The sequence below is a fragment of the Zingiber officinale genome, chromosome 1B (genome assembly GCF_018446385.1).
Source record: "Zingiber officinale cultivar Zhangliang chromosome 1B, Zo_v1.1, whole genome shotgun sequence".
Classification (NCBI taxonomy): Eukaryota; Viridiplantae; Streptophyta; class Magnoliopsida; order Zingiberales; family Zingiberaceae; genus Zingiber; species Zingiber officinale.
The window spans coordinates 167,099,504-167,126,228 of record NC_055986.1 but is presented as its reverse complement, the minus strand read 5'-3'; the positions used below and the strand labels follow the sequence as shown (position 1 = coordinate 167,126,228).

General features: G+C 41.0%; 1 protein-coding gene across 2 annotated transcripts; it reads right to left on the bottom strand.

The window, feature by feature from the left end:
* Positions 1 to 17: 17 nt before the first annotated feature.
* On the bottom strand, positions 18 to 26,725 carry LOC121989467 (disease resistance protein RPP8-like). 2 transcript variants are annotated; one of them, XM_042543545.1, is made up of 3 exons: positions 26,669 to 26,725; positions 17,371 to 17,877; positions 18 to 2,377 (listed from the first exon to the last, which is right to left on the bottom strand). In XM_042543545.1, the coding sequence occupies exons 1-3, from the start codon at positions 26,707 to 26,709 to the stop codon at positions 181 to 183; spliced, it is 2,745 nt and encodes a 914-aa protein (XP_042399479.1). In that variant the 5' UTR covers positions 26,710 to 26,725; the 3' UTR covers positions 18 to 180. The 2 variants fall into 2 exon arrangements, with proteins under 2 accessions (XP_042399479.1, XP_042399488.1); XM_042543554.1 differs by lacking the exon at positions 17,371 to 17,877.

The following is a 26,725-nucleotide window of genomic DNA, read 5'->3' as shown; positions in this document are numbered from 1 at the left end:
CCCAAGAATCACAGATAAAACATTAAACAAACTTACATTATTCAAAATCAGAATTAATTGTTTCGAAATTGAGAATTTAACATAATGCATAGTATAAAATTGTACGCCAATGGTAGCACACAGTGAGTTGTTGTCTAACACTGAGCAAGTGATAGATCTTCTTGCAAGACTTTCCTTCATTCAATTTATTTCAATGCAAGGAATATGTTTGATCTTGTGATAATCTTCTCCAGTATCCTTGTTGACCCTTCTCTCTATCATTTTCATTCCTCTTATGCCAATTTGATTGAGTTCAGTCAATCTTACAAGTCCCTCTGGTAGCATTCTCATATGTATGCAGTTCCACAGTCTTAGTTCCCGAAGGAAAGGCATTGCTCCCTCTCCCACTTCCCACTGCTCCATGGTGCTCAAATCAAACAGTTCGATCTCTTGGAGACTAGGAAATCCTCCCTTTGGAAACACCAAAACTCTTCCTACAAATGCATGAAAACGCAATCGAAGAATCTCAAGGTTTGCGAGAGATGCGAGCATTGCAATATCTTCATCCTTTTCCAACCTTGTTTCACTAATAAAGAGAGAGATCAGGTTGGAAAATATCCTGGAATTTTCTGCCTCTATGTGAATCCTTGCAGGCCTTACCAATGGTCCCCACAAATACAGAAATTGAATATGATGGTAGGAAGATGAAGTTAGGACGCTCAGCGGCAACGATTCTCCAACCAATCCCAATTTCTCGAGTCTGAAAAGATTCTGGACTGCATTGGCTAAAGCATCCTCGTCAGAGCTTGAAATGCTTTTCAAATACAATGCTCGAAGATTTCTCAGCTTCTCCAGTACACCATCACATACCCATGGACCAATTGAAATATTCTCAAGTGTCCGAATGTCTTCCGAGCAGTAGTATGCCGCTTTAGGCATGCTCGTATTCTCTTCAGTGAGGAATACATGTCTCAGTGTTCGGATTTTCCAAAATGCTTCCGGCAAATGTTGAATCTTAGTACCGAATATATTGAAAGTCTGCAAATGGATGAGGTTTCCAATAGATGAAGGCAGATCCTTCAATTTTGATCGTTCCAAATTTAGATACCTTAACAGGATCAAGTCCCCAATCTCCTTTGGTAAGTGTTCAATGGGTAGTTCCTGCAAATCCAAGACCCTGAGGAACTTCGCTCCAGGGATGGAAACTGCCAGCATTCTCTTAAAACCTTCATTCCGACAAGTTACAAGTGACCGTAGTTTAGTGGTAGAACAGTTCAATGAGATATGGTCGCTGACATTTTCAGTGACACTGAGGCGCCGTAAAGATCTTGGATCGTCACCTATGTCATCAATGGTCCTGAAGAAGTTAAGCTCACGAGCTTCATGACGTGCTAGATCAAGAAGAAGATCATGAATGCGAACTTGGTGGCTATAATACATCCGACCCCTTTCTATTTGTAGCATGGACCTGTCGGTCAAATCCTTCAAGTATGCCTCCGCGAGGTCCTCCATTGTTTGATCCACTTTGTCATTCGTTTGTATGAAACCCTCAGCGATCCATAAATGTATTATCCTCTCTGCCCAAATGCTATAGTCCTCAGGAAAGGCTGCAAAATAGAGGAAGCAAGGCTTCAAATGATTCGGAAGATCATGGTAACTGAGAGCTAATATTCTTAGGATTTGGTCTTCTCCTTCTCTGAATTCACGAGAAATATGTTCCATCTTTTTCCTCCAGTTACTAGCTTGACTTGTACCTCTCAAAACTCCTCCGAGTACCACAATGGCAAGAGGCAGCCCTTTAGTTTTTTTGAAGATATCTTCCTTGAATCGCTCAAACTCTGGTGGGCAGCATGCTGTGCGGAAAGCTTTCCTGCAGAACAAATTCCAGCTCTCTTCGACATTCCAAAATTTCAGCTCGTGTGGAGGAACATCTGCAACGTTTGCAACCTTCATCTTGCGCGTGGTCAGCAACACTCTGGATCCTCTCGATTCCTTTGGGAAAGCTGCTTTAATGGCGTTCCAAGCTGCCACCTCCCAAATATCATCGATCACGACTAGATACCTTCTGTTGCTCAAATGCTCCGACAACTTTTCCTTCATCTCTAGTTCTTCCATAGCTTTTTCTTGTCCATCCTTAAAGTCGAACACTTGCTTCGCGATGCTGCACAAGAGTTCTTTAACCGCATACTTCTGTGACACGGACACCCATGCCTTGCACTGGAAAAAGTTTTTGACATGTGCACTCTTGTAGATCTTATTAGCCAGCGTTGTTTTGCCCAAACCACCGGTACCAACAATCGAAAGGACAACGCGATCTGTTGAACTAACGTCAAATAGTTGCCTTTTGATGTCTTTCATATCTTCCTCAAAACCGACAATGTCTTCTTCTAGTTCAAATCTGTAGACGTAAAGATTTATTAGCATATAATCTCTCTTGATGTGAAAATTCATGCGATCTTGAGTAAGAGATGCCTTCACCAAGTTCTTGTTCTTGTTAGTAATTTATGTTTATTATGAGGCATTCATACATATTAGTAACTTAGGTGCATTATGAGATATTTAAATGGGATAATGGGGTTATCTCATTACTCCGCTAACATATAAGTGAATGTTAGTAACTCTATCTCATGACTCCACCACATAAGTAAATGTTAGTAACTCCATCTCATGACATCACTAACATAAGTGAATGTTAGTAATCCCATCACATAACTCTACTAACATAAATTAATGTTAATAACTCCATCTCATGACTCCATTAACATATATGACTCCACTAACATAAGTGAATGTTAGTAACCCCCTAATGGAATGACTATCCATATTTTTATCTTATCCTATAAATTCATACTTATTGTGTGAAGTATAAGTGAGAGAGAATAGAAAGAAAAGGGAAGAGAATCCAAGAAAAAAGAGAGTTATAATTTCTATCGTGTTGAGAAAAACAAAAAAAGACTATTATCACACATCACCAGGTTAAGAGTTGAAGCGTTGTGACATAATGTTGATAGTTCGAGATACGTGAATATCATCTCGACTTCGAGCAGTCCTTGACTAGAGTTCACAATAATTCTGAAGGTTTACACTACTGAAGATTAGTGTATCACCAACCAAGGTACAAGATTTAATTTCCACAAAATAGAAGTAAATTATGTATTTTACTTTTATCAATATCCAATATTAGTATCAGACTCAGGTTGGTTTGATGCACTTCATTGACCAAGTAATCAACGAATTTACAAGTGAGAAACTTACAAACCCGACTAAAAATCGCACGCGCAGAATTTTCTCAAGACGTCCGGGCACGTAGAGATGCTCAGGAAGCCTAAGAAGAAATGCTCGGTACGCATGTTCAGCCATGCGCAAAACTTCTCAACCGTGCTCTCAACACGATAGTCGGGAAGAACTCAAGAAGTTTTTGGGAGCAAAGGTCCACAGTGCTAGGCATGCAGAGGTGCTTAACACAAAGTGCTGTGCAGTACGGGCATTGCTTGACACTTGTCCGAATTACACTCAGTTTATGGCTCAGAGTGGGAGACAACCACATGACCTTGGCTTAAATCGAGTGTCTTAGGGTAAAACAAAGAGCTCCAACTCCGAGACATGTGACATAACATTGTCGATGTTTGGCAGTGTGTGAACTCACGGTGATATGTAGGTTAGCCTTGAGAGTATAAAGTGACCACTTGTGCACAACATCTTAATCTGAATGGTGAGAGGCAATTTCAGATTGTCGTGTATGATGTCTATTGACTCATACTCTCGTCTTGAAATTTATATTTGAGTCATTTGAATTAAGATAATTTGTAGGGTGCACAAAGTTGAGATATTAAGCATCAAATGCTACTAACATCTCTTTATTATGTGTAACAGTGATATGTCTACAACAAAGAATGTCATACTGAATCTCGTAAAGGGAGACAAGCTGAATGGTGACAACTACGAAATTTGACACTAGAAGATTCAATTTGTTTTTGAGGAACAAGAACTCAAGGAGATTCTTAAGAATGAGATGGTGGACATCGGGGAAGGTACCATAACACAGGTAAGACAAGATCAGGAGGTATATCATACTTGGAAAAGGAAGGATGACCAAGCTAGTATAATTCTCCTCAATAGTATGCACGATGAACTAATCTCGATTTATGAGCAGTATCCTACTATTGTGACGGTCTGGCATTATCTTAAATAGTATGGTGGTACTCCGTCATCTCCTAAGCTTAGGATCCTGAACTATAAGTTCATAACTCATAAGAAGAGGTTTGATCATATTATAAAGCAACATTTAATGCATATGTTGAGCATGATTGCCTCTCTGAAGAATATGGGGGGAGCTTATGTCAAATGAGCTTTAAGTATTAGGAGTAATCCAGTCCTTGCATAACTCTTAGGATACTGTTAAGACCTATCTCACATATACTGAAAGTATCCGTACTTTTATGGATGTGAGTAGGCATTGTGAGCTTGAGGAAGAGTGTCAGGAGGTGACCAGGTATGCTTCAGGTTATGCTTACTTTGTGGAGTCGAGTAAGGGCTCTCGAGGTACAAAGTGCAAGTGGCACAAGCATGAGAAGAAGACCAAAGGTTGTGGCAAGAAGAAACCATTTGTAAAGACCAACAAAAAAGGACAGGAACAGAAAGGCAAGAAAAAGGAGCTCGTAAAGAGCAGTGTTCGATGCTACGTATGTGGTAAGCCAAGGCATTTCACATGTGAGTGTAGTGAGCAAAAGGTATGTTCTTCTTCTTTACATGATATGAGTTATGCGTCATCTAGTGTGATATTCACTAACTCATCTCCTTTATGGACTGTAGACTCAGGAGCCACATACCATGTAGCTCGTGATAGGAGTGCATATATGAAATTTTGCCGTTTAAGCCCACATGCAAAAAGACCGTATGTGGAAAATGGGGCATTTGTAGAGGTGAGAGGGATTGTCACTTGCAAACTGTTGCTGTAAAATAATCAAGTCTTGTATCTCCATGACATATTATATGCTCTAGAAATAAGGCGGAGTCTAGTTTTTGTCCATAGTGTAGACCAGTTAGGATATTGTGTTGTAAGACATGTTATATGCTCTAGAAATAAGGCGGAGTCTAGTTTTTGTCCATAGTGTAGATCAGTTATGATATTGTGTTGTAATGGGAAATGCTAATGTTTCCATCTCATTTGACAGTACTTTAATATGTTCCGGTTTAGTCTATGAGAGACTATATGCATTGAATTTGATTTCTTTTCATGAGTTCTATCCTACATCTATTGTTATGTGAGTTTTGTCTAGAAGGTAAAACTACAAAAAAAAAAACCATTTGGAAAAGCAATGAGGGCTGGGACTCCATTGCAGTTAGTTCATTCTGACATTTGTGGACCCATGAATGTGAGAGCTTGAAACAGAGCTATGTATTTTATTATGTTTATAGACGATTTCACACGTTTTGGTTATGTTTACCTGATCTCACACAAGTCTGAGGCACTTGAGTACTTCAGAAGGTTTATTAGTAAGATAGAAAATCATTTAGACATGAGAGTAAAAACTCTCAGAATCAACCTGTGGCACGAGTATCTGTCTGAACATTCTAAAGAGCTTTGTTTTGAAAAAGGTATTATAATACAGCTGACTATTCCTGCTACTCCTCGGCAAAATGAAGCCATTGAGAGAAGGAATAGGAGTCTATTGGAGATGGTAAGTCCATGATGGCGCGGGCCAATTTACTAATCTCTCATTGGGGGATGCGTTATTGACTATATTCTATGTCCTTAATCGTGTTCCAACAAAGTTCATGGTTAGCACTTCATATGAACTTTGGATAAGGAGGCAGCCTATTCTTAGTCATCTTAGGCCATGGGGTTGTGTTGTGTATGTTAGAAATTCCTCACATAAGTATGACAAGTTAGGTCTATAAGGAAAGAAGTGTATCTTCATTAGATACTATAAACACTCCAAAGGATATGCGTTCCTAGGAGAACATACGGACGATATAATAACTGAGATTGAATCTTATGATGCAATGTTTCCCGAGAATGATTTTCCTAAGAGAGGAGAAATCTATCGAGACTATACCTTCTATGAGATCGATGAGCATAGTGGTACAGTCGAGCCCAGTAGTAGGATTCAAGACCTGATTATGGATCTTGATCATAGTGGGAGTGGTCCATCTAAAGGTGGGGAGGCTCTCTCTCCTCGTAGGACTGGTCAGGGAAATATACTTCGTCATCATTTCCTTATTGAGAATGAGATTCTCATTGTGACTCCAGAAGATGATGATGAACTGAGGACCTTTAGAGAGGATCTCGAGGGTTTTGAAAAAGACCAATGGTGAATGGGTGTGCAAGAAGAAATGGAATCAATAAAAGTCAACAAGGTCTGAGATTTAGTTAACTTACCTGAGGGTAGAAAGGTCATTAGGAACAAGTGAGTTCTCAAAATTAAGAGGAAAACCAATGGATCGATCGAGAGATATAAAACTCATCATGTAGCCAAGGGTTACACACAAACAAAGGGCATTGACTACAAGGAGACTTTCTCCCCAGTAGTCAAGTTTCCATCGATCCGTTACTTTTAGCGATTGTCACAAGTTTAAATCTAGAGTTACACCAGATGGATGTTTAGATCGCTTTCCTTAATGAAAGTTTGGATGAGGAGATCTATATGGAACAATTCTCTGAGTTCATTTTAGTAGGTCAGGAAGATAAGGTTTGTCAACTTTAAAGTTGGATATATGGCCTAAAGCAATCATCCAGGTGGTGGTACCTAAGTTTTCATGAAGAGGTAATATCTTATGATTTTACAATGGTCAAGGAGGATCATTGTGCTTATTTAAAAAAGTTAGATGACTCTTTTATGATTCTGTCATTATATATGGATAACATAATGTTAGATGGGAACAACATTGAGTATCTTATAACTATTAAAAGATGGTTGTCATCTAGTTTTGACATGAAAGACATGGGTGAAGCTGAATTCATCCTTGAAGTAAAGATTTAAAGGGATTGCTTGAAAAGAGTGTTGGCTCTTTTACAAAAGACCTACATTAAGAAAATTCTCAAGTGCTTTGGGATGAGTGATAATAATCCCATTGATACTCTAATCACTAAAGGTGAAGGTCTGAGCTTGGATATTTGTCCTAAAACTCAAGTGTAAGTAAGGGAAATGAGTAAAGTACCTTATTCTAGTGTAGTAGGAAGTCTAATGTATGCAATGATGTATACACAATTGGATATATGTTATGCAGTCAGTTTGATATGTAGATATCAAGTAAATCCTAGAAAGGGTTACTGGAGAGCAGTGAAAAGGATTTTTTTGATATCTCAAATGAACTGCAAACTTCTCTCTGTGTTATGGAGGAGGTGATTTGCGAGTTGTGGGATATTCAGATGCTGATTGGGGAGGCAACCCGGATAAATGCAAATCAACACTAGGTTTTGCTTTTTTACTCAATGACGGAGCCATTTGCTGGAGTAGTAAGAAGCAAACCTGTGTTGCTCTATCTATGATGGAGGCTGAGTTCGTTGCTTGCTCATTAGCAAGAGAGTATTTAGCTTCAAAGACTATTATATGACTTAGGGATTGTAGCGGATAATGGAAGGTCAGTGATAATTAGGCCACTATCACTTACACTTGAGACCCTAAGTTTCATAGTAGAACCAAACACATAGATAACAGATATCATTATGTGAGAGACATCATTGAGAAGAATGAAGTGACTATCAAGTACATTTCAACACACAACATGTTGCTAACCCTTTCACCAAACCTATAAGTAGAGATTCTTTTATAGGACATAGAGAGTCATTGGGTTTGTGTACTTTATGATATGTCTTAGTTTGTATTGACTTGAATATAGTGATGCTTAATGAAATATATAACTTCTTATACATTGATTGGTCATATTTATATATATAACGTCTTTGTAATGTACTTGTTATATATATGTTCTATGATATAATAGATATGTCAGGCAGGTAAGGTTGACTTTATCACACGAGTGACCACCTCTAAAAGTGGGGATAAGACGGTTTCTAGCTGTAAGAGGTTTTGAGAGTAGCCTTGCTAGAACTTAAGTCACCCTGATATGTGTTCATGATGAAGTCATATGTACATGACCGACATGGGCGTAGTCACATTCATATTGCCTGTAAGAAGCCAGGTTTAAGATCTCAGATATCACCTATGAATTGTGATATGTCTTTGAGATACTTGTTTAGAGATCTCTGGGTAGAGTCTTATGTGTAGACTAAGTCTCATACTTGCACAATGTTAGAGAAAACTGACACATGTCCTTCTAAGAGATGGGGGATTAACATTGTGGCATGTACATACCACGTGTGATATGATGATTGGATAGTGAGAGCCATACTATAAGCTAAGAGACAATAATTTTATATCCCCGATCTCCACTGTGTGAGATTTGAAATCCTCTAGGTGGGATTTCTTGTGCCCTTATTATTTTCGACTGTTTCTTAATGTCATGATTCAGTGTTTGCTACTTTAGTTTATTTACCAATGACTCGAAAGATAAATTGAGGTATGAGGGACAGGTCTAGGAAAGCAGCTGAGTTGAGATTGATAGATTCGAGTTTGGGAAAAGAAAGACCAATTGACAATACATCATCATATAATATTCACCAACTAGTCTTTTATGTTTATCTATGTAGAGATTAAAATATATTAGTGAATATAAAATCGAGCATCATCTGGGGATTACTTTCGATGAGGAAAGTAGTTCGATGGATGTAATAAGTCTTGGATCTGGGGCATAATGAGATTTTATATCTTATGATACAATGATGACTATTCAATCATCCTAACAGGCACATTAAGTAGTTTTGTCTGTAGGTGTGCTCGCAAGTCGCACGACGTTGAATCCTGTATGGATGCCTAGTATGGTGATATGATGGGTCACATAAGTTGTGATTTAGTGATAAAAATTAAATGTCTTTGTGTGCAAGTGGGAGATGTTAGTAACTTATACCTACTATGGGGCATTCATACATGTTAGTAACTTATGCCCATTATGGGCATTCAAATGGGATAATGAGGTTATCTCATGACTTCACTAACATAAATGACTCCATTAACATAAGTGAATGTTAGTAACTCTATCTCATAACACCACTAACATAAGTGAATGTTAGTAACTCCATCTCATGATTCCACTAACATAAATAAATGTTAGTAACTCAATCTCATGACTCCACTAACATAAATGAATATTAGTAACCCCTTAATGGAATGACTTAGGGGTGTACATGAACCAAGTCTCTCATGAGCTATTCGAAGCTCGATTCAATAAAAGCTCGTTTGAACTCATTTAATGAAGCTCGTTAAGTTAAACAAATCATGTTCAAGTTTCATAATATTCGGCTCGTTAGCTCGTGAACATGTTCATTGACCTAATGAATAAACTTTTAAATAAAAAATAATAGTTTTGACATTAAATTTATAGATTTTAAACCCTACTAATAAAACATATAGATAAATATATTAAATTTATTTATTAGAATAAAATTATAAATTTTAATAGAAATATTATAATTTTCTCTAAATATATAATTTAGTTTTTAATAAATATTTAAATTTATAATTTATATTTATTAAGCTCATTTAGGTTCGATAAAAGTTCGAATAAGCTCATGAGCCATGAATATATTCGTTAAATAAAGCTTGAGCTCGACTCGATTATAAATTAGCTAAACTCAAACATTCAAGAGTTCGGCTTGGCTCGACTCGATTACACCCCTAGAATGATTATTCATATTCTTATTGTTGGTGCAATATCCCTTAGGTCAAGGGTGACCTGGTTAACCAAGCTGAGTCTTGGTTAGGGTTTAGATGTTTGACAATAAGATATTGATCGAAGAAGAGTCAAGTAGGTCAAGGTCACGGATACTGATCGAAGTCCTAACCGCATGTTAGGCGTAAGAAAGTCCTAGTGAAGCCAGCAGTAAAACCAGTGAGCGGCCGTGAAAGTCCCAGTGAGTTTCAGCAGTATGAAATCGTGAGTGAAGCGTGAAAGTCCCGTGAGTGAAGCCGCAAGGAAGGAAATCCGGATACGGATCGAGGACGATCGGACATCCGTGTTGGAAGTCCAGTAGGTCAAAGGATCGACCGGATACTTGGCAAGAAGGAAATCCAGATGGATCGAGGACGATCGGACATCCGGTGTTGGAAGTCCAAGTAGGTCAAGGATACTCGATCTGGCAAGGAAGGAAGTTGGGTCGAAGGATGAACTCTCAGTGGAAGTCCGCAGGTCAACGGAGTGACCGATACTGCACGACGAGTAAAAGTCCAAGTGGGTCAAAGGGATCGACGACACTGTGGGGAGTCCCAGCAGTCAAGGGAGTGACCGATGCGAGGTACGATGTACCAACAGTCAAGGTCACCGATGTTGGTTAGAGGTCGGGACTTGGTTTCGGGCAAAATTGCGTCGGATCGATCCGTGGATCGATCCAGTCCGTGGATCGATCGCGATCGATCCGCATTCTTCCCTCAGAAGCTCGGATCGATCCGGATCGATCAGAGTCCCGATCGATCACCGATCGATCGGACGATGTCGCCGCGATAGCGCCGGATCGATCCGTGATCGATCCAAGCCTCCTAGCGATAAGCGCTCGATCGATCCGTGGATCGATCCAGCCTCCGATCGATCCGAACATTCGACCGATCGATCCGACCGCCGCGGGTTTAAAGCCGCAGCGAGCGTGGTCTTCGCACTTTTCACGAGCTCTTCTCGATTCACCCAGCTCCTCCATGCCTCTCAAAGCACGTGATCGCCGCTTCAAGGTTCTCGAAGCTTCAAGTCAAGAGGCGGATCTATCGCAAGAGGAAGAAGTTAGGGTTAGGGTTTTCACTGCATTTCTTGTAAGCTTTTACTAAATCTTTACTACCCTTTCTTCTTCTTGTCTTGAGAGTCTCTTGTAGGGCTTCTCCGCCCCCGGTAGTTACCAAAGGAGTGTTTCATAGTGGAGGGTGCGCGCGTGGTTCGATCCTTGGAGTACCTCCTTTCGAGGTGGATACCAAGTAAAATCCTAGTGTTAGCGTGGTTGTATTTGTTTCAGTTTTCCGCCGCACATCCAAGAAGAAACAAGCAACGCCAAGCAACGCCGAACGAGCGAACGCGACGAGCTATTCACCCCTCTAGCTACTTTTCGGACCAGTGGTATCAGAGCAAGGCCGCTCTTCACCGGAATCATCGCGAAGGGTCAAGCATATCAAGAAAAGCTAGAGGGTGAAGAAGTCAGAGCAAATTCTTCAAGTTCAAGACTTTATCAAGCTCAACTTCAAGATGCAATTCCAAGACGGACTTGGATTTGACACAAGGGTAGCTCCACCATACACTTTGATGAGTTTCGATTCTCGGAAATCAAGAATCGAAAATTTTCTTATGATGAAGATAGAGCAATGGTTTGCTCTAATGGAAGGCTTCAAGGCTCCAAGAAATTCAAAGGGCAAAGTTCTAAAGAAAAGTAAATGGAGCCTGAGCAAGTCCAAAGGTGCGAGGCAATGACAAAGTGACCAAGCTGGGTCATTATTTCCAAGCACCATCCTTCGCAAAATCGAGAGTTCAAGACGCAAAGGAGCTATGGAGCAAATCGCTAAGCTTCACGAAGAGATCCTCCACCGCACAAGACTGCCAAGAATCCAGAGGGTGACTCTCGAGCAAGACCAAGAGGAGGACTCCGAGGTCGAGAGACGCCAACCTCCAAGAAGAAAACCAAGAAGCTTCATCCTCAAGGAATGCGAAGGGAACAAGGAGGAGCATACTCCTTGTTTCATATTCAAGACGATGAAGCCTCCACCTCTAGGATTGAGGGGGAGCAATCCTCGGTGACACCGGATCAAGAAGAAGGAGAAGCCTCTACATCCGGGTCAAGAAAAGAAGAGGAGGAAGAAGCTTCACCTCCACAAGTCAAGAAAAATCAAACGTCGAGGTCCAAAGAAAAGACGCCACCCCTACAAGCAAAGGTATAAATATTTCAATTAATAATAAAAATCATATTATATGCTTAATGAGGGAACATGGGCACTACAAGAGCAAGTGCCCTAAATTAGCTAAGAAGAAGGGCCAAGTGGCACAAAAGGGCAAGGTGAAGCCCAAGGAGATCATCCCAACACAAAGAAGAGCAAGGAGCATATTATACGCTTCTCAAAAAGGGCATTATCGTAGTCAACGCCCCAAGGGAAGAAGAAGGTCAAGGCTCAAGGAGGCACTAGTCAAGGGGAGCCCAAGGTAAAAAGGAAGGTAACTTTCATCGAGCCTATCCTTTGCAAAATGGTAAAAGCATGATAGTTCTAATTTTTATCATTTTAATGCACTTTACCATAAGAATAGAAAGCACGAGGGCTTTAAGGAAAAGCACGTGTCACATGCTAAGACTATCACCTAGGATTAGGAATGTAGGTAAAAGTCTAGGCAATAACTCTAAGGATTTTGATACAAGCCTAGAAACCAAAATGCTCATGGACTTAATGAAAACCAAATTCTAAGGATTTAATGATAGAAATCAAGTCTCGAGATCAAGACTTGATAAAATGGAAAAGACCCTAAAAAGGATGGAAAATATCCTAAAAGGCAAACGAGCAAAACCTAGGGCTAGGAAAGTCAAAGCCATCAACAGCCATGGAGGTTTGGGATACAAACCAAAGGCTAAGGACGTGCTTAGTTATCATAGGGTTCCATATAGTTATGGAACAAACCCTAGGTTTAGTGGTCAAGTCAAGAATACTAGGAAGTCATCCCTAAGAGTATTTTTGCAACTAAAGTGACTAAGACTTCAAGAAGTCTAAGAAAGTCACTAACAAGGTCACAAGGAGGCTATCCCTAGGGTCGACTTAGAAAATGTGACCAAGGCTTCAGAAGCCCAACAAGGTCACTAGGAGGTATCTAGGGAAGTTATCCCTAGTGAGTACCTAGAGCATCCAAGGAGCACCAATAGGTGTCGGGTTCCTAGAGCATCTTCTCTACCCCATAATGGGTTAGAGAGTGTCAACTCCAATTGTAAGGGTAGTTAACACTTGAGGAAATCGACACTCAAGGAGCATTTTCAAGGTTTTTGTTAACCTTTGAAAATGAAATGGAACTATTATTTACTCTCGAAAGAGTAAAATGTGCCTAGTGGTGAAAATTTGATTTTAATCTTAAAAGGCACATATTGGGAAATTCATAAGAGCTACCAAGTTGGGATTTTGGTATGTTCTTAGGAAATTTAAGGCAATCCGGGCCTTAACTTTAAAGTGCTACTCTTGTGGAAAAATGAAATATGCCAACATTTGAGGAATATGCTTAATTTCAATTGACATAAATTAATCAAGGGAATTAGAAATGCCAATTTAGGTTTTGGCGCTTTCTTGACGCACTTAAGGGCAATCTAGGTTTAAGTTGTAAGTTTAGCTAAGGTTTTAAGGATACTTAGATAGTTAATCTAGGTATATTTTATTTATGCTAAATCTTGCCATGATTGTTTGCCCATCATATGCCATGACATCATGTCTACTTTTGCATTCATGACTTATTATGAAAAATACAAAAATACCATGTCATGACATTCATACATCATGTAGTTATAGGATATTTACTTTTGAAAAATTATTTCCTTTTGATGTATGCCATAACATTATCATGCATTAGTTTAATTTCTTGTAATTAAGGATAAATGGCATTTAACAACACTTATTAACAAGTGACATCTTAGGTGGATGTCTAATATCTTTGAAATGCCTAGATAGATATGCATGATCCCTAGAATAGGGCAAAACCAAAATCTTACATCTCACAAGGACTATAAGATGACTTGTATGTGTTTTAGTGCACATTAGATAAGTGAGATGTTAGGAAGATGAACAAAACTCAAGATGTTGATTTAGTGCATTCTTTCGAGTTTTAGGTTCATCAAAACACATAGTTATGTTTTCCCATCAGGAAAGCTAATGTACAAGTCATGCATATTAAGGAACATGATGGGATATCGGTTTTGAAAATGTTTTAAAATGTTTTGGAAAACCTCGGTGAAGGCTATCTTCGATAGTAATCACCATCGAATAGTTAGACACAACTTCAAGAAAACACTAAAGTTTTGCAAGTTTTCAAGTTTGTGTCAATCTTTAAAAGATGATGTATTTTCATAGAAAACTATTTTTCCTTGATAATATATGCCCCAAACAATGCTGAAATTTCATAATTTTTAGTGCGAATTTTAGAAACTCCGATCGATTCAGGATCTATCAGGAGTCTCGATCGATCCATGGATCGATTGAGTGCCGAATCGCGAATGGATCGATTCTGTATCGATCAGCGAAAGTCGGATCGATCCACCGATCGATCGGGTGTCCGAATCGATCCGTGGATCGATTCGTGGATCAATCGATCGAAACCCAACTCCAATCGATCCAAGTTGCTGATTTTGGGTGGGATTCAGAACTTTCAACCTATTTTAGTCTAGGTAACCATTCCAAACCCTTAAAATACATTTGGATACATAAAAGGGGGTTTTCGTGTTGAAAACAAGGATGGAATGGTAAAGGAAGACTTCGTTGAGGTTTAGGTTGAGGTTTGTTGTCATTTTTGACATTTCGAACCTCAAAACTTCTAAATCTGGGTTTCCTAAAGGTTTAGGATTCCAAGTCATTGATGGTGCAATGACAGAAGTTACCACCATGTCTTTAGGGGAGGACTCTTTAAAGACATTTTTCATGAACCTTGAAGGTGGTTAACCTTCCGCTGTGAACTTGCTCAAGGTTGAGCATTTAAACTTGAAATGGGGTAAATGGGGAGTGGATATCCTCATCATTTCAAGTGGCAACTCAAGTGGTTGAAAATGCTCAAGGTTGGGTATTTGTCAATATTGGGGAGAAGTTAAAGATAATGAAGGGTATGGGACCTTCATATTGAGTCGATCACAATGAGTGAAATTGTGATCACGACGAGCAACTCTTCGGGGAGAGTCTCAATCAGTCAAGATCATTGCCAAAACCTAGTTACAATTGGACATAGGGTCTCTAATCTAGAACTATTACTGCATATTCTTTTAGATTTAGGTCCTCAATCTGATAGCTTTGTTCGCAGTGTGATGACTCACATGGATTAAGTGTCACTCAAAACTCTTCATGGTATATTATGATCCTCTTATGAAAGATTTCTGCAAATACAATCTCAAAGGATGTTAGATTAGCTGTATCTATTGGCAAACATGATTAGCAAGGCTTCACATCTTGATCAACATAATTAGTCTCCTCCCCAAGATGGTCAACAAATATAGATTGGAGGTTTAGAGGCCAAGAGAGGTCAAGGTCGAGGATCTGTTAGATTTGCTTCAACTATGGTCAGTAAGCGCAAAAGAGTTAAAAGCCGGTAAGGAAGCCGAGCAGTGAAAGTCCTAGTGAAGCTGGATGAAATCCGTGAGTGGCCGTGAAAGTCCCGTGAGTGAAGCCAGCGAAGGAACCACGGATCAAGGACGATCGGACATCCGGTGTTGGGAAGTCCAAGTAGTCAAAGGATCGACCGATACTGCAAGGAAGGAACCAGACGGACTGGCGACGACCTGACATCCGGTGTTGGGAAGTCCAAGTAGGTCAGCGATCGACCGGATACTGCAAGGAAGGAAGTCCAGAATGGGTCAAGGTCGGACATCTGCGGAAGTCCAAGCAGGTCAAACGGAGTGACCGATACTGCACGACGAGTAAAAGTCCGCGGGTCAGCGATTGACCGGACACTTGGTGGGAGTCCTAGCAGTCAAGGGAGTGACCAGCGAGGTACGATGTACCAACAGTCAAGGTCGACCGATGTTGGTTAGGGAGGTTCGGGACTTGGTTTGGCAAAATTGCGCCGGATCGATCCGTGGATCGATTCAGCCGTGGATCGATCGCGGATCGATCCATTCTTCCCGAAGCTTCGGATCGATCCGTGATCGATTCAGGTCCCGATCGATCACCGATCGCGACGATAGTTGCCGATCAGCAGCTTGCACCGGATCGATTTCGATCAGCTTCATCGTTAAGCCTTCGACCTGGATCGTCCCTTTATCGAAATCGATCAACATTCGATCGATCGATCCGTGGCTCGGTTGTTTAAAGCCGCAGCGCAGCCACTTTTTCAGTCGATCAAATCCTGAGCTTATCGCCAGTTCTTCAAGGTTCTTGGAAGCTTTCCAAGTCAAGAGGCGGATCTATGGCAAGAGGAGAAGTTAGGGTTTTCAGCATTTCTTGTAAGCTTTTACTAAATCTTTACTACCCTTTCCTTCTTCTTGTATCGAGAGTCTTGTAGGGCTTCTCCGCCCTCGGTAGTTACCGAAAAGGAGTGTTTCATAGTGGAGGGTGCGTGCGTGGTGTGGATCCTTGGATTAGTCACCTCCTTTGGAGGTGGATACCAAGTAAAATCCTAGTGTTAGCGTGGTTGTATTTGTTTCTGTATTTTCCGCTGCACATCCAAGAAGAAACAAGCAACGCCAAGCAACGAAGCGCACCGAGCGAACGCGACGAGCTATTCCCCCCCCCCCCCCCCCGCTCTAGCTACTTTTGGTCCTAACACTTATCTTATCCAATAAATTCATACTTCTTGTGTGAAGTATGAGTGAGAGAGAAAAGAATGAAAAGGGAAGAGAGTCTAAGAAAGAAAAGAGTTGTAGTCTCTATCTTATTAAGAAGAATAAAAGAAGGCTATCATCACACATCATTATGTTAAAGGTTGAAGCGTTGTAACATAACGTTGATAGTTCAAGATACGTGACTATCATCTCGACTTCGAGCAGTTCATGGTTAGAGTTCACAATAATTCTGAAGGTTTATAGTAAGTGCATCACCATTATAACACCCACCACCTCATCAAAAAATATGGAGTCCACTGTCACATACTCATTATAACAACATATCTCTTTTACCCACATTCATTTTAACATTAACACTCATTATTTATGTATTTCACTGTCCACTCAATTATCTTAAAATTATATAATATTAAATAAATATATTTTAAAATATTTAAATTATTATTATTATTTTTAATAATAATAGTACTTTAAAAAAATTACTATTTTTAAAAAATAATATAAAATTTTTTACCGTTTAAAAAAATAAAGAAAAAAAAAGATGAGAGAATTAACGCCTTTGAACGCCTCCCCCTATAATGTCCACTCACAATAGAGAGAGGGTGTTAAATGAATATTATAATGCTCATTTAACATTCTCATGTGGGTATCCTAACGGAGATTGATGTATCACCAATTAGGATAAAAGATTTAATTTTCGTAAAGTAGAAATAAATTATGGATTTTACTTTTATTAACATTCAACCATTCTAACCTAATTGTCCACCAGAGGGCATCATTGAAAGATCCAACAAAGTTAACCATGAAGATAGATGCTAATAGATGGAAAACGATTGTTAATGAGAATTATTTACCTTCGAGCAAGCCTTGCGTCAGCAGCAGAGAAAGATGATGATGAGGAGGAGGAGGAGGAGGGCAAGGCCAAGGAGGATGAGCCATGGATGCCAAGTTGCGACGCTTGGTTGCATACATCTTGAAATCTGGCACGGATGTCCTGCAGGTGGCTCGCGAGCCGATGGCGAGTGAGGATCCGGGAAGGGAAGGCAGCGATGCGTCGAAGACAGCTCTCCCGGCCTCCGGCCGCTGATGCGCGGCCTAGCCGCGTCGCGTATTCGTCCACCAGGTCCTCCATCTCGAACGCCAAGTTCCGGATCTGTCTCAGCCACTCCTGTAAAGATTGGCTTTGCTCGGATCTGGGCTTCTGGTCGGCATCTCTGAGATAGGATTGAATCAGTAACAGTTTTTTCGTCAGTGACTCGACCTCTGCGCCCACGTTGAAGAGGCCGGCGACCTCGCTGGAAGCAAGTTCGCCCAGCTTCCCCAGCACCAAGTTCACTATCGTAGATTCCATCTCTGTTTCTCTGCAAGTTAATGGACCAGGACCAAGCCAATGCATGCATTATGACAGACGAGCAACTTTGATCAGATATTAATAAGTCAACGTGCACTGATGAACATCTTAGAATAGCATGAGAAAGCTTCCTCATTAATTTTTTATGAAGATCCTAACTCTACTAGTCAATCTTTTTATGTAGATATTTTATATGAAAGATAGAGATTTAACGATAGGATTTTATGACGAAGATATTAATCTCACATTTTGGTGCGTCAAATTTGAATGAACAATTCCTTCTGCTATTACAAAAATTTAATAAGACTAACGTAAAACTAGGACAGAGTATTCGGTCTAAATGGAATCGACCGAGTCAAATACATCGAAAATTAAATAAATTATTTTTTAAAAAATAAACTGAATTAATCAATTTTTTCTAAAAAACTAAATCGACGATACAAGGCAACCCTCGTTGTCACGCCTTGCGGATGTAGTTTTGGCACACCAATAGGTAGCAAGATAATATAATAAAACAAAATTCTAAGAAACATATAAACATGATAACAATTTATCGAATTTATTTATTTATTTATATATCAATTTCTCTATATACATGAAAAAATATACGAATAAAAAAACAGATGAAATATACGCAATAAAATCAAGTTAAATTAGAAATAAACAGGTCAAAATCTTATGTAAAAATTGAAAACTAACTATAATATAAAGGGCATTTATACTTGCAAAACTGAAGGCAAGTAAACAGTGAACATAAATTACTAAATGGATAATTAAAAAAGATATGTATGAATTTAATCTTATTTAGAGACAGGTTTAAAATTATATCTTTAGCAAGTTGATGTTGAAATTTAGAATTATAAATTATCATCAATTAAGATAAATTTCTAATTCTTACTATTTGATCAGCCTACATACAAGTTAATATAATATAAAATATGGATAAATGTCACAAATCATAAGTACGAACATGTATAAGTATCATCAATGGTCTAAATCTAATAAATCAACCCAGAAATAAATTAAAGTTACCATCCTCGGAATATAATAATGTCATTTGATGTATGACTAATAGTCTCCTCAGTGGTGGAATATATAATAAACATTGACCGCGGATGACTATACTACCACAATAATATATGGACAGTCAAGTACTCTAGACCGTGAGCGACCACGCTATCACAACAACATATGGGCGGTCATGTACTCTAGACTAAAACCTAGTTTGGCATAAGGCCAAAACCTAAATTAAAAGTATTGTCAAACATCAAAAAAAAAAAAAAAGATTGTTGGTGCAATCAACCTCCAAGGTTTCAATATTTGACAATATACCTTTGTCTAGTCAAGTTTGACCAAAGATTATCCAAACATGATCTGATATTTAGAAATGAGAAATCTAGTCAAGTCAAGATTGACCTGATATCTAGCAAAGAGAAGCCTAGTCAGGTCAAAAGTTGACCAAATGACTAGTAAGTAAAGTTTTAACTAGAGGTTAGATAATGGAAAGTACTAACTAGAGGTTTGGCAAGAGAAAGTCCAGGCAAATCAAGGTGGCTGGATGTCTGGCAAGGATGATTAGTCTACCAAGTGATTAGCAAGTCTAAGCAGGTTAAGGGTAACTAGATGCTTGACAAAAGAAAATCCTAAGAGAGTAAGCCTTAGGTGGTAAACTCTTAGAGGAAGTCTAAGCAAGAAGTCTAGTAGGTCAGGTAAACTTACAGAGTTGAACTTAATTCAAAGGGAGTGACCCTTGGTGGTAAAGTTTTGGCGAAGTGAACTCCAAGCAAGATTGAAGCCTAGTAGGTCAAGTAAACTTACAGGATTAGGATATGTTGCTTGTTTGTATTTGTCTGTTTGTCTTGCAAGAACCTAAAGCTGGAAGTAAAACTAGGAAGTAGACAAATGCAAATTGGATGCAACCGAACCAAGTCCGGAGTGAACTAGACTTGACTCAGGCCGAACTAGAACCAAATTAGTTCAGTCGACCGATCCAGCAGTTCAGTAGACCGAATAAGTTTGGTAGACCAATCCTAAGGATAAGTAGACCGATTGGTTTTGATTGACCGAGTTTGGGTTCGGACTCGGATTGGTGACTTGGCTTGTTGGTTCAGTAGACTAGAGAATTATATTGGTCCGATCAACCGACTAGGTTAGGTTGACCAGATTGATGAGTGGTCAAAGATGTTGACATGGAAGCTAATGTGGAAAAATATTAGGTTAACTTTATGATATGGATGAGGATAATGATAAGTCAGATAATGTGAATAAAGATAAGGCTTGTGTTGGAAGCAATCTTGAGGGTCTGGTGTGACCATGAGTTTTGATATTTGAGAAAGGATTTAAGTTAGGTTTACCCTTATATTTGATATGTGTATTTAAGTTGTGCAAGTTTATAGGATACACATATGACTTAGTTTGATGGCTTCGGGTCTGGTGAAAAATGGAGCATCCGAGGGACCGTGGACAAGGCGATAAGGACAAGCTTAGGGAAGCACACTTCGAGGCATACTCGAAGGATAGTATTGGAACAAGCCACGGGCTTGAATGCATCAGAGGGACGAGAGCCAAATTAAAGGAAGGAGGCTTGAAGGCAAGAGGTCAAGGCTGCAAGGAAGAGTCAAGTGAGTTGCAAGGGTCCGAGTGCGAGAGAAATGTACTTGGGAAAAAAACCCCTAGGTTTAGGTTTTTACCAGTTGATTTCAACTAGACTAGTTGACTGGGTTAGGGAACAGAATATTTTTATGCCTGATGGCTGAGACACTAATCAACTGGTGATGTTACCAGTTGATTGGTAAAGAGTCGTTGGTAGAATCACGAATTTTATGGAGTACCATTGGCAAACACAGTTGATTGGTGCAAGGACCAGTTGATTGGTAATAGTAAAATTAGCTTGCTAATTTTTCCAAACTCTATATAATGGAGCTTGGGGTAACTGGCGTTGGTGACGAAATTAGACTTGGTTAAAGCCTAATTAGAGTCTCCAAGTTCCCGTGTGATCCAAGTTCCCGTGATACTTGAGCTAGTCGGAGATTCCAGGGACTAATCCACCTTACGAACAACTATGGAGTAGGAGCTTTATCTCTGAACCACATTAAACGAACATGTTAGGGTTTGTTGGTTTGATTTTTGTCTTTGTAGTATTTAGATTAACTTCCTTTATATTGTTTGTATTTCCTCTATGCAACTAACTTTGTAGGAAGTTAACGATTTGGGCTAAACAATATTCAACCCCCCTTCTACCTGGACCACGATCCTCAACAGCTTGATCCAGATATGGATCTGATCCAACTTTATAAAAGAAGATAAATGCTCTATGTTCAAGAACAATAATTCTTCATGACTCTACTACTTTATGCTCGGGAAACATGTTGTGAAGCTCTATAACTAGGGAAGCTTTAAGAGAGGTGTGTTGTGCTCAGGACACCATAATTATAAAGTCCAAGTAGGGGTGGCAATTTCTGACCTGACCTGAAAACATGACTTGAATTGAATATGAAAAAAATCAGGTTAGGGTCAGGTCTTATTAGATTCAGGTTGGGTTCGGGTCGACCTAATTAACACGATTAAAAAATGAGTCAGGTGTTGGTGTAATCGATTTAGGTTTGATCGGTATGATCATGGTTTTGATGTGTGTATCAAAGAGTTTAAGTTAGGCTTTCATATGTGTTTGAGTCTTGCAGGACTTGGTGAAACACACATGAGGAGCTTGGTGCAGGTAAGCTTGGGAAGCTCATCCTAGGGCTCGAATCCTTGAGTCGGTGAAGGATGGTGTGGAAGACATCCGAGGGACCGCCGGACGAGGAGCAATGGAATGGAGCAGAGGGAAGCGAACTTCAAGGCAACATGAAGGATGGCACGGAGAGGAGCCGCAGGCTCGGGTGCATCTGAGGGACGATGGCCGAGGAAGAGGGCTTCAATAGCGACTTCGGAGAGGATGAGTGTGAGTGTGTAACCTGGACCAGTCGACTGCTGGAAGTAACAGTCGACTGGTTCAGTCGACTATGCAGTCGACTAGGAGCGGACAGAAGCATTCTGTTGCTCAGCCAGTAGCGACCAGTCAACTGGTAAAAGTACCAGTCGACTGGTAAGTAGCCGTTAGCAAACCGTTGGCACTACGAAGTAGCCGTTGGCTGCCACTAATGGTAGCACCAATCGGCTGATGGATATTTGCTTATTCTAATTGTTGATATTTGCTTAATCTAATTGTGCATCCTTGCTAAGCAAAAGCAAGAGTTTTTTTTAACTTACTTGCAGGGCCATTCACGTGCCCCCTCTAGGCGGCCTAATGAGACCAACAATTGGTATCAGAGCCCAATAGTCTCAAAAGAATTAACCGCCGGCTGAAGCACTAAAACAATGGTCGGGCCAAGCATCTACCTGCTAAAGTTCGAGGGAGAGTTCGCGATGTGGAAAAAGTGAATGGAGGTATTTTTTCAAAACTGATTTTAAAATTTTATTAATAATTAAATATGATTTTGTATCTCCCAAATATCAACAAGGAGAAGAAAAAAATGAATATCTATGGACCAAAAAGGAATAAGCTGACTTCAAAGCAAACAGACGAGCAAAATTCCAACTCCTAAGTGTGCTGCCACTGCAGAAGTCAACAGAGTCGACGCATACAAATTAACAAAAGAATGCTAGGAGAAATTCCTAGAGCTATATGAAGGGACTTTAGAAGCCAAGCTTGCAAAACGGGACCTACTCCGGAATCAACTAACGAACCTGAGACTTCAAGAAGGAGAATCGGTCACTCAACTGCATGCCAAACTGAAGGAGCTGATCACTGGACTCGCAAATCTCGAAGAAATGGTAACAAATCAAGATTTACTAAGGTATACACTAAATGCTTTCCCAGGAACACCCAAGTGGAAATCCATAATCAACTCTTATTATATCTCTAAGGATCTAGAGGTAAGTTCATTAGAAAGTTTATTTTCTACTCTAGAACATCACGAATTTAGATGTGTAGAACTAAGGAAGAAGCCGAATCATAACATTACCCTAAAGTAAAAATGGACGAACTAGACTCCGAAGCTTCTATCGACGAAGATGAAGCAACCCTCATGGTAAGAAACTTTAGTAAATTTCTTAAATCCAACAAATTTCACAACTCATAGGCAAAGACACATGTTCAAAGCAAAAGGAAGGTTCGATGCTATAACTGCTAGGAAGAAGGGCACATTAAAGACGACTACCCTAAACTAAAGAAGAAAGAAAAAGGAAAAGAAAAAGGGCCAAGACAAATAAAGTAGAAAATTTAAAAGTTACATGGGATGAATCATCGTCTTTTGAGTTCGAGATCGAAGCCTATGTCGAACTGGCACTAATGGCGAACCATCATGATGGACGAAGAAAGTATCTCAGAAATGAGCATCGACAAAGGGAGAGAGTCTTCAGAAGAAAGCAGTGACAAAGGGGGAACATCAGATAACGAAATCATCATGGTAAGTAAGGTAGGTTCCCGACCTCCTGAAGAGTTATTTGAGTTCATTAAAATGTTTTCTAGAAATATGTGTAAGTTAGATAAAGAGAATACAAGATTAAAATTAATTTTAACAAAACTATGTCCATTAGAAATGCATGATAATCTAAAGGTGGAAAATGAAAAGATAAAAAATCAACTAGAAAATTGAGAAATAACTATGCATGCTTAAATACAAACATTTCTCATAATTTAGAAAATATGAAGGACTTAGTTGGTATACAAAGAACTATAGGGGTTAAATTAGAAAAATCTCTAAAAAATATGTTCCATCAAAATTACTGATAAATATAATAGGTAGGAACCTTTATTGGATTCTAAAAATATGTTTAAACTAAATCTCCATTTTTTTATAAATGATTTATAAGGATATAATTTCTTAACTTAACAAAATATTTTTTCTAATTCTTCTATTAGAATTTTCTATTTAAATTTTGAATACTGATAGGACAATAGATTCTATGTTGAAATGATTTTTTTTTAAATTTTCTGATTAATAATGAATTTTATATGAATTAGTTACCTAAAAATTAATTTTTAATATTAAGAATTCTCAAAAATCGAATTCTAAAAATTTTAATTTTTTTTGAAGATGTTTGTTCAGTTTTACATACAAGAAAAAAAATAGCAAGATTTTTCTAGATCAAAATCCATTTTTAATATTTATTTTTCTAAAAATAGGATTCTGTCATGAAATAATTTATTTATGTTAAAATAAAAAAAAATACTTGATCCTGTCTGGAAGCTGAGAAAACGAACCTGCCGGTGTGACGTGTCTGGAAGGTTGACCGCATCCCCATGACCCGGTTGATGATCTGTCCGCTGCGTTGACCAAGTCGTCTGAAGTCCTCCTCCGGTCAACTGTACCTGTATCCAGCGACCGGGTTCCCCCGGTCTCTGGTACCTCGGTGCTCGAGGCGAATCCCACAGATGCATGAGTAACCAGATAATAACAGAATAGTAGTAAAATAAACAGATACCGAGTACGAGAACGTACCCTGGCCCAGGGGGGCGCCCTCGGATGGATGAGCTAGTCGAGCTAATGATCAAGTCGTCGTGGCCCTGGATCCGGAAAGCGGCATGTAGGCCGAGACATAATGGCTCGTAGGCCGATACGCGACACGCAGGCCGGATAACACAGATAGCTCGTAATCATAAGAGATGCACAGACTGAAACCCAACGACTCAATGGCCGGAACAACCTCGGCTCGATGGCCGGAATAACCCAAATAGTATCGAGCTGCGGCTATCTGGAAGTTGACGATATCCACTAAAGACAGCGGCAGTAGATGCGAGATGGGGAAGCTGCGGCTGTCAGCGGCGACTGTGGCCGCGGGAAAAGGCAGCGTTGGCTGCCGGCGGCGGCTGTGGCCGCGGGGGAAGGTAGCAGTGGCTGCCGGCGGCGGCTGTGGCCGCGAGGAGGAGTCAAAATCGGTCCAGTGGCGGCGGCGGCGATGAAGCCCGGCTCCTCTTCCTGTTGGCGGCGTTGGGGTGCGGACCGGATGAAAGGAGGGGGAGTAGAGAGGCGGCCGGCGGCCGGCGCCGGCAAGGAGGGAGGAAGAATCTCTTCCTGGCGGCGGACCAAAAAACGCGAGCAGAAGAAAAAAGCCCCATCTTCACTTCTCCTCCTTCTCTCCCTGGCGGCGGCTGCCACAAAACCACGAGCCTGCCCCCTTTTTTTCTCCCACCCGTGCTTGCCTTAATCCCTTAACATGCATAATGACGGAAATGCCCCTCTACTTTCTCCTATCTCCTTTTGAGCCCCTTGACCTATCCGCATCACAAGCCTTCCCTTCAAGTCTAGTCGAAGGAGGCGCGAGTCCGACTGACTGGACAATCCCTCGCCAAGGCTCAACCGCTCTAAATGCCCAAGTCAAATTGATGAACCCAATGTACAAAGCCACGTGAGCGGTCGCTATAATAACGGTGTCGCATGAGAGAACAATAGTGCCGAGCGGACCAAGTCTGTAATCGGTCCAATACCGAGTGAGCAGCCACGAAGATACCGACCGGACGATCGAAGCGCTGTCGATCGGATGGATAGATGCTATACGGACGCTGTCGCGCGAGCGATCGAAATGACGCCTATCGGTCGGATAAATGCCAGACGGACGATACCGCGCGTGTGACCGGAATGATGTCGTTCGGTCGGATAACTGCCGGGCGGACGATACCGCGCGTGTGACTGCGATGACGTCGATCGGTCAGATAGATGCCGGGCGGACGATGCCGCGCGTGCGACTGCGATGAAGTCGATCGGTCAAATAGATGCCGGGCGGACAATACCGCGCGTGCGACCGTGGTGACGTCGATCAGTCAGATAGATGCCGGGCGGACGATTGCTCGACCCCGAACGGGGGAGATAGATGATCGACCGTCCGTGACTGAAGGCGCCAACCCGAACGGGATATAGACATACGATGTCCGGTCCACGAATCGTCCGAAACCGTGATGATCGCTGAATATAATCCTCCCCGATCGGCTCGGGGTTCGCCATCGAGCCTCGGCTCAGATATAATCCTCCCTACGAACGGCCTGGGGCGCCTCTTGAGCCAGGATATAAATCTCCGGGCGGCTCGGGGCCTTCATGATAACTCGACCCAGGGAGAGAATATATGATACGCCGTCCGCGCAGGTCTTCACCGGAGGTTTATAGTCGCCGCCCGACTCTCTCTTGGTCGGCCGCCCGGAGGTTTATAGTCGCTGGTCCGACGGCCCGACTCTTGGTCGGCCGCCCGGAGGTTTATAGTCGCCGGTCCGATCCCCGACTCTATCGGTCGCCGGAGGTTTATAGTCGCCGGTCCGAATCCGGCCCGACTCTTGGTCGGTCGCCCGGAGGTTTATAGTCGCCGGTCCGACTCTCGATTTTAACGACGGTGCTCGTCGCGGCTCTCGATTTTAACGACGGTGCTCGCTTGCCTCAAGTGAGACTAACAGCTCGGGCCTTCACATCGAGCGCCGGCTCGGATACCATATACCCCGCCGAACGGCTCGGGGCTCGCTTATATACCCGACCGAACGGCTCGGGCCTTCACATCGAGCGCTGGGCTCGGATACCATATACCCGGCCGAACGGCTCGGGCCTTCACATCGAGCGCTGGGCTCGGATACCATATACCCGGCCGAACGGCTCGAGGGTCTTCGGTCGAGCGACTAATACAGATCATATAATTGACAAAGAACAGGTAACAGAAAAACTGACCGAAGTCATGAGGATGGCAGAACTCTCCGACATCGTCCATCTTCACGTTCCAGATCAGGCACGTTCCCACAGACGGCGCCATTTTGATCCTGTCTGGAAGCTGAGAAAACGAACCTGCCGGTGTGACGTGTCTGGAAGGTTGACCGCATCCCCATGACCCGGTTGATGATC

Bases quoted from the DNA above. Each gene is read 5' to 3' on its own strand.
- LOC121989467 (XM_042543545.1), bottom strand. From the start codon at position 26,709: ATGGGGATGCGGTCAACCTTCCAGACACGTCACACCGGCAG. The intron at 17,878-26,668 runs GTTCGTTTTCTC...ATTAACTTGCAG, and splicing joins CAGACACGTCACACCGGCAG to AGAAACAGAGATGGAATCTA. The intron at 2,378-17,370 runs GTAAATAATTCT...TTACGTCTACAG, and splicing joins GACGCAAGGCTTGCTCGAAG to ATTTGAACTAGAAGAAGACA.